At 57.7% G+C, this 7997-nt stretch overlaps 1 protein-coding gene across 1 annotated transcript in view; it reads left to right on the top strand.

The window, feature by feature from the left end:
- The window catches only part of LOC104385228 (pre-mRNA-splicing factor ATP-dependent RNA helicase PRP16-like), an 18287-nt gene extending 10695 nt beyond the window's left edge, over nt 1-7592 (top strand). Inside the window, 23 exon segments of the mRNA XM_009993657.1 lie at nt 9-104; nt 203-321; nt 429-503; nt 585-742; nt 1318-1479; nt 1554-1661; nt 2545-2657; nt 2760-2897; nt 3150-3326; nt 3328-3520; nt 3913-4053; nt 4231-4341; nt 4417-4533; nt 4777-4884; nt 4997-5109; nt 5556-5764; nt 5844-5998; nt 6076-6231; nt 6308-6442; nt 6522-6647; nt 7040-7135; nt 7257-7378; nt 7508-7592. Of these exon segments, the coding sequence (XP_009991959.1) occupies nt 9-104; nt 203-321; nt 429-503; nt 585-742; nt 1318-1479; nt 1554-1661; nt 2545-2657; nt 2760-2897; nt 3150-3326; nt 3328-3520; nt 3913-4053; nt 4231-4341; nt 4417-4533; nt 4777-4884; nt 4997-5109; nt 5556-5764; nt 5844-5998; nt 6076-6231; nt 6308-6442; nt 6522-6647; nt 7040-7135; nt 7257-7378; nt 7508-7592 (3013 nt within the window).
- The last annotated feature ends 405 nt before the right edge of the window (nt 7593-7997 follow it).

Consider the following 7997-nt stretch of genomic DNA (forward strand, 5'->3'; position numbering starts at 1 on the left):
TCCAGCAGCACCCGCCGCTCCCAGTGGGAATCCCCCTCCCCCATGCCTTCCGGCCGGGACTCGGAGCGCAGCCACCGGGCTACGGACCGGAGAGACCGGGACAGGTACCGATTGCTGGGGCTACGAGCTGCTGAGCTGCAGTGGGGGAGGGTGTGCAGGAGCTGTGCCTGGCTCTGATTCCTGCCGTGCCCTGTCGTCCCAGGTCTGTGAGGAGCAGGTACTCAGACAAGACGCCGCTGCCCACCCCGTCCTACAAGTACAACGAGTGGGCTGATGACCGGCGGCACCTGGGGTCCACACCACGGCTGAGCCGGGGGAGAGGTGAGCAGCCTGGGCTGGGGGGCCCCTGAGGGCCCTCCCCCTGTGCCCCACCGGATCAGCTCCCAGGGGTTTCCTGCGGAGCCTGGACCGACCAGCTCCCCCCGCAGGGCGGCGGGAGGACGGGGAGGAGGGCATCGCCTTCGAGACGGAGGAGGAGCGGCAGGCGGAGGAGGGCGACCAGACCCGCAGACCGGGGGCGGGCTCGGGGATGCTGGGCCAGGCCACAGGGCTGGCAGGGCTCTGAGCCACACCTCTCCCCTCCCAGCAAGCTGACAGGGACTGGTACATGATGGACGAGGGCTACGACGAGTTCCACAACCCCCTGGCCTACTCCTCAGAGGAGTACGTGAAGAAGCGAGAGCAGCACCTGCACAAGCAGAGGCAGAAGCGCATCTCCGCACAGCGGCGGCAGATCAACGAGGTGGGGCGGGCATGGCTGCCCCTGGGCGGGCTGCTGTGCTGGCAGCAAAGGCTCAGCCTGCCTCGCAGGTGCAGCAGGACAGTCTGTGTCCTGGCCCAGGCCGGACAAGGGCTCGTGGGGACATCGTTGTGAAGTGGCTGTGGAAGTACAGCCCAGCACCCCCTGCGTGGGCAGAGGTGGCGATCAGGCTGCAGTGGTCGTGGTGCTGGGGCAGCAACAGTGCAGAGGGCTGTGCCCCTGCTGGGGGGGGGGCAGTTGATGCTGGGGGCTGCCACCCTCAGCACATGAGCAGGCATGTTCTGAGTGTAGCAGGGGCCTGTGAACAATGTCTGTTCTGCGTTTCCTTGGGGACAGTTCTGCTGACCAGGTGCTCCCTAGGGGCAGTCTGTGTTTCCCCTGCCTGCTGCCTCCAGTTGCTCCCTCTTCCCTGGTGCTTTTCTGGCCTCCCTGGGCTAGAACCATCCGTTTCATCCTGTTGCCAGTGTGAGGCCCAGAGCCGGGCTCAGCCTCGTACTGTGATCTCTCAGGCCTTCTGTGGGGCTTCTGCCTGTGTTCTGACCTGTTGTTTCCTGCAGGACAACGAGCGCTGGGAGACCAATCGCATGCTGACCAGTGGTGTGGTTCATCGGATTGAGGTGGATGAAGATTTTGAGGAGGATAACTCTGCTAAAGTGCATCTGCTGGTGCACAACCTGGTGCCCCCTTTCCTAGACGGGAGGATTGTCTTCACGAAGCAGGTGGCTGAAGTTGCTGCGGACAGGGAGCCCCCCAGGGCTGAGCTCTCTGCTGAAGCAGTGCCTCTTCCCTCTAGCCAGAGCCAGTCATCCCTGTCAAGGACGCCACCTCGGACCTGGCCATCATCGCCCGGAAGGGCAGCCAGCTGGTGCGCAAGCACCGGGAGCAAAAGGAGCGCAAGAGGGTACGCTGGGACCTTTTGGCCTGTGCCTGTCAGCAGTGCCTCACGGCCCCTGTTTGGCCTCTGCAGAACACTGGCTTTGGTGGCAGTGACAGGGAGGAGTTCCTGGTTTTGTGACCTGGGCAGTCCTGGCAGCCCAGCTCCCTGTGTTGTCTCATAAGCAGCTGCTGTGTGATTTCCTCAGGTGCTGCCTGGGATGTGAATCACTGTGCACTCATGCAGAGGAGTCTGATCCAGGGGACACTTGGATTATGGGAAAGTAGGGGGGAGTGGGAGAATGCGAGGTAGCCCAGGGACAGTCAGCAGTCAGTGAGGCAGCAGGGTATACCTTGTGGTGTCTCAGCAAAAGAGCTGTGAAGGGGACTGTGCAGTTGGGTAGCACATGAGTTCTTTGGGGTGTTTCTTAGGGACTTCCTCTAAAGCTATGTGACAGCTTGGGGAAAGTACGGATGTGTTCCTGTAAATTGAAACTGAACTGGGTTTGAGCTGTGTATGCTGTGGGCTAAACTGCTATCGGGTAAGAGTAAACAGGAAGGTGAGAGGGAAGCTGTGAGCAGCCATCAAGAACAGCAATATTATCTCTGGTTTGTATTTGTGTAGGTTTAACTTCAAATGTAACAGAAGGGTCTGCAGCTGGAACCATTTTCTTAGGAGGGGGTTGATCATCTTGTGCTTGAAGTCTCTGTGTCCAGACCAGTGTCTGAAAGCTCTGCTCCAAGTCCCCTGGAAGAGGGAGACTTGGTGTACGAATTGGGTGTGCATTCTGTGTCATAGCACTGAGATGCTGTGGGGTTAATATGCTTTTCCAGTCCTATGAGTAGGACTGGGGAAGAATGATTTGTCAGTGCTTGCTGTGGCAGGGCTCTGCTGCTCTCTGTCCTTCCAGGCTCAGCATAAACACTGGGAGCTGGCAGGCACAAAACTGGGAGACATCATGGGGATCAAGAAAGAAGAGGAGAAGGATGAGATGCTGACAGAAGATGGCAAAGTGGATTACAAGTAGGAGCTTGCTTTGGCTTAGTGCTGCTCAGCCAGGGATGTGGCTGTAGCCGTAGAACAGTGTGTGGAGAGGCAGTTTCAGGACCTGTGGTGTTTCCTTAGGACTGAACAGAAGTTTGCTGAGCACATGAAAGAGAAAAGTGAAGCTAGCAGTGAGTTTGCCAAGAAGAAATCGATCCTGGAGCAGAGACAGTATCTGCCCATCTTCGCAGTGCAGCAGGAGCTGCTCTCCATCCTCAGGTATGGTGCTTGAGAGCTGGTGTCAGAGCAACCCAGGGCATCGGCCTGCATCTCAGGAACCTCAGTGGGAAATTCTCCTGGATACGTGGCCCATGTGGAAGCCATACCCTCAGGAAGCAAAGCCTGTTGCTTTCCATGGCTGTGGCAGCTCTGCTGCCTGGGCAGGGTGGGGGTTGGGTGGCGCCAGGGCTGTGGGTGCCAAACCCTTCTTCGTGGCATGTGGAGAAACACTTTTTTTTTCTCTTTTTTCAGAGACAACAGCATTGTGATTGTGGTGGGGGAGACAGGGAGCGGGAAGACGACTCAGCTGACCCAGTACCTCCACGAGGATGGCTACACAGACTATGACATGATCGGGTGCACCCAGCCCCGCCGCGTGGCCGCCATGTTGGCCGTGCCCGCGGCTGCTGCGGGACTCACGGGCATCTCTGCCCAAGGTGGGCTACGCCATCCGCTTCGAGGACTGCACCTCTGAGAAGACAGTGATCAAGTACATGACGGACGGGATCCTGCTCCGCGAGTCGCTGCGCGAGGCTGACCTGGACAACTACAGCGCCATCATCATGGACGAGGCGCACGAGCGCTCGCTCAACACCGACGTGCTCTTCGGCCTGCTCCGGGAGGTGAGGCAGGGCAGGCAGCTGGGCTTGCACTGGGTGTTGGCAGGGGCAGGCCTGGGAGCGGGAAGCAGAGCTGCCGAGTTCTGTGTGCTGCTCCAGCCTCCTGGCCCTGGGAGGTTAAATCTCCCCTAGTGCCTCAGCGCTGCCAGGGCCTGGCGGGCCATCTGGAACTATAAGTACAGAGATCTTTGCTGGCTTAAGCCTTCTGGACTGAGGTCGGTGGGTCCTCTTAGCTGCTCAGATCACACAGTGTGTGCGTTCCCTAGCACCAGTGGCCAGTGCCTCTAGAGCACAGCAGCAGATCTGTCCTGTGCTGTTGTCCCAGCTGTGCTGGAAGCAGCCTGCAGCCATGCACAGATTCCCCTTCCTCATTGTTCCTTTTGTCTGCTTTCTAGGTGGTGGCCCGACGCTCAGATCTGAAGCTTGTTGTCACCTCAGCTACCATGGATGCAGACAAGTTTGCCTCCTTCTTTGGGAACGTTCCTATTTTCCACATTCCTGGACGCACTTTTCCTGTTGATATTCTCTTTAGCAAGGTATGGTCAGTGTTGCAGGGGGAAGTCCAGCTCTGAGAGGAGGCTGTGACCTGGGGGTACTGCAGTTTGTGGTGGGGAGAAAGGGTAGAGGAGGAGTAGCTGTGCTGTGGTGCAGCCTCTGTGTGGGACAGGGCAGGTGGGATTATTGGTGTCTGTAGCCTGGGCTGTTCCTCTCAGACCCCACAGGAGGATTATGTGGAGGCTGCAGTGAAACAAGCCCTGCAGGTGCATCTGTCTGGTGCTCCAGGGGACATCCTCGTCTTCATGCCAGGCCAGGAGGACATAGAGGTGAGCTGGAAGGGCAGGCACTGCCCTATCACCTTGTTGTTTTAATCTTGCATTTACATTTCTCTTTGTTTCTAGGTGACCTCAGAGCAAATTGTGGAGCACCTTGAGGAGCTGGAGAAGGCACCTGCTCTTGCTGTACTTCCTATCTATTCTCAGCTACCATCTGACTTGCAGGCCAAGATCTTCCAGAAGGTGCTGATGTGTGCTCTGGGATGGGAGTGGGGACAGGGAAAACTAGTGCAGAGAAGACTGCTGAGCATGAGTGAGAGGTGCAGATGTGCCATTTGTATTGCATGTGGAGGTCAAGAGGAAGCACGTGTCCCTTCAGCTTTCCAGGAGTCAGCCCTGTTCTTCTGGGCTCGGCCCTGCTGCTCTGCACTCTTCCTGAGGAACAGAGCCCCCTGCCCTGGTCTGACACACCTCCTGTGCTTGCAGGCTCCAGATGGGGTCAGGAAGTGCATTGTCGCCACAAACATTGCAGAGACCTCACTGACAGTGGATGGCATCATGTTTGTGATTGACTCAGGCTACTGCAAGCTGAAGGTAAGCCACCATCTCTGCTGCTGCTTTCTGTGATCTCTGAGGTTGGGTTGAGGAAATTCTATGGTAGTGACCAAGACTTCCTGTTAGCTCAGTCAGTTCTTGTGCCCTGCAGGTTTTCAACCCCCGCATAGGCATGGATGCACTGCAGATCTACCCCATCAGTCAAGCCAACGCCAACCAGAGGGCAGGCCGAGCTGGCCGAACAGGCCCAGGCCACTGCTTCAGGTAGGCATCTCACTGGTGTTCCCATTCCTGTCATGTCTGCAGCTTGGCATCAGGTTATAGGTATTTGTTTCTCACTGGAGCTCTTCATTATCTTGAACTCCTGGGGGATAAGGGCAGGAGGCAGCGCTTGAGGCCTTCTCTTTTGGACCCAGTTCCTCTGCAGAGGAAGGGATGTGCTCCAGTGTCCCTTGCCCATCTTCACCCTTGGTGCTCTTGGGATAACAGCCCAGCCAAAGTTAGCTTTCTCAAGGCTTTGCTTTGTGCCTGGTCAGCACCCAGGGAAGGACTGTGCTGGAGAGGGGTGTTGCAGCCCAGCCCCCTTGGGCCACACCTGGGACAGGGCAGAGGCTCCTCCCTGGCTTCTCCTGGCTGCACAATGGCTGGTAGGTCAGTGGGGAACACAGCAGCCTGAAGAGAGGAGCATGCTCTTGGCATCTCTTCCCCAGGCTCTACACCCAAAGCGCCTACAAGAACGAGCTGCTGACAACCACGGTGCCCGAGATCCAGCGCACCAACCTGGCCAACGTCGTGCTTCTGCTCAAGTCCCTGGGTGTGCAGGACCTGCTGCAGTTCCACTTCATGGATCCACCCCCTGAGGACAACATGCTGAACTCCATGTACCAGCTGTGGATCCTGGGAGCCCTGGATAACACAGGTAACATTGTATGCTGGGGCAAGTGTCAGCCCCCGGGCTGGGACCTGCCCAGTTGCTGAACCCTGTGCTGTTCCTGCAGGTGGTCTCACCTCAACAGGACGTCTCATGGTGGAGTTCCCACTGGATCCTGCACTCTCTAAAATGCTTATAGTCTCCTGTGATATGGGTTGCAGCTCGGAGATCTTGCTGATTGTCTCCATGTTGTCTGTGCCTGCCATCTTCTATCGGCCTAAGGTACCTGTTTGCTCTTTCAGCAGTTTGGGACCTACCCCTGCACTTTGACTAACCCATGTTCTTTGCTCACCCTTCAGGGCCGAGAGGAGGAGAGCGACCAAGTGCGGGAGAAATTTGCAGTTCCAGAGAGTGATCACTTGACTTACCTGAATGTTTACCTGCAGTGGAAGAACAACAGCTATTCCACGCTGTGGTGCAACCAGCATTTCATCCATGCCAAGGCCATGCGGAAGGTGAGACTGTGGTGGTGAGGCTGGGGGGGAAGCCTGGCACTGGGAAGGGGCCTGGCTGCCACTCACGCCCCTGCAGGTGCGGGAGGTGCGTGCCCAGCTCAAGGACATCATGGTGCAGCAGCGGATGAGCCTGGCGTCCTGTGGGACTGACTGGGACATTGTCAGGAAGTGCATCTGTGCTGCCTATTTCCATCAGGCTGCCAAGCTGAAGGTGAGAGGTGTCTGTGCTTGTCGGGGGGCTGAGAGGCCCTGCCTGGGAGCAGGGGTTCCCATCGTGCTTCTCTCTGCAGGGCATTGGGGAGTACGTGAACATCCGCACAGGTATGCCCTGCCACCTGCACCCCACCAGCTCTCTCTTTGGCATGGGCTACACACCCGACTACATCGTGTATCATGAGCTGGTGATGACCACCAAGGTGAGCTGAGGGCTAGTGAGAAGGGTGAGGAGTGCTCCGAGAGAGGCAGGAGGGCTTTGCTGTGGTTGGGACCTGTCAGCAGGGCAGTCCTCAGCCTTTCTCGTCTTATACCAACTAAGGCATGTCCAAGTCATCTGCTAAGTTCTGTTTGTCCTGTTACCAGTATTTTTTCCTGGCATATGTGGGACATGTTTGAACCTCTTTGTGGTGTGGCCAAGTCCACCCCACAGCAGCTTCTGAGGCTGGAAGAATTGTTGGAAAGGGGTATAGTCCCAGCCTGAGAAGTGCCTTCAGCAAGTGAAGGAGGGAGGGAGCTGCCACGGCTCTAGAAGTGGTGCCCAGGCCCTGTGAGCGCCATCCTGCTACCCTGGCCTTTCCTTCTGTCCCCGCAGGAATACATGCAGTGTGTCACTGCTGTGGATGGAGAGTGGCTGGCAGAGCTGGGCCCCATGTTCTACAGTATCAAACATGCTGGCAAGTCACGCCAGGTGAGTCTCCTGTCCAGGACAAGCTGGCAGACAGCAGCCCTATGGAATGCCTGTTCTAGGGCCTGCAGAGTCAACTGCTGGCCAGCCCTCCCTCTATCCCTGACCTGCTGCCTTTCTTCAGGAGAACCGCCGCCGTGCTAAGGAGGAGGTGTCAGCCATGGAGGAGGAGATGGCTTTGGCAGAGGAGCAGCTGCGCGCCCGCCGCGAGGAGCAGGAGCGGCGAAACCCGCTGGGCAGCGCAAGGTGGGTGCTGGCCCTGCCTGGCCACAGGGCAGGAGTAGTGAGCTGTGTGCAGGATCACACCTGCCCCTGGGGTTTTCTGGCACAGGAAAGGTTGCATCTTCCACTAATCACCTTGTCCTCTCCTGGCAGATCTACTAAAATCTACACCCCGGGGCGGAAGGAGCAGGGGGAGCCCCTGACGCCGCGACGCACCCCAGCCCGCTTCGGCCTGTAGGGAAGTGGTGTCTGTTCAGGCTTAAAGACTTCCAGGAGCAGCTGAGCCTTAGGACAGTGTCCAGCTCCTCTGATCACTGTACTCAGCAAGCCTCTCCACAGCCTGTGGCCCGGGAAGGTTTTGGTGCTTGGCACGAATTTTGCTACAGAACAGAAAGTACTTTATTTGTTTAAAGGTTGTCAGTGCAATCCTTGCTCTGTTTCACACCACTTCTTGTCCTGGAGGCGAGTGCTGTGTGCAGGCAGCCCTGCAGCCATCCAGGGCTGGTCATGTCACGTTGTTGGCCTATAGAGCCTGAGACAAGGCACAGAATTACACTGACCTAGAGGGCAGAGGCAGCCTGGCCCAGCCCTGGCCCCTACAACAGCAGGGGCAGTTCTGCAGCCAGTGCCCAGCTGTCCCAGG

The sequence above is a fragment of the Chaetura pelagica genome, unplaced genomic scaffold (assembly GCF_000747805.2).
Source record: "Chaetura pelagica isolate M959 unplaced genomic scaffold, ChaPel_1.0 scaffold703, whole genome shotgun sequence".
Lineage (NCBI taxonomy): Eukaryota > Metazoa > Chordata > Aves > Apodiformes > Apodidae > Chaetura > Chaetura pelagica.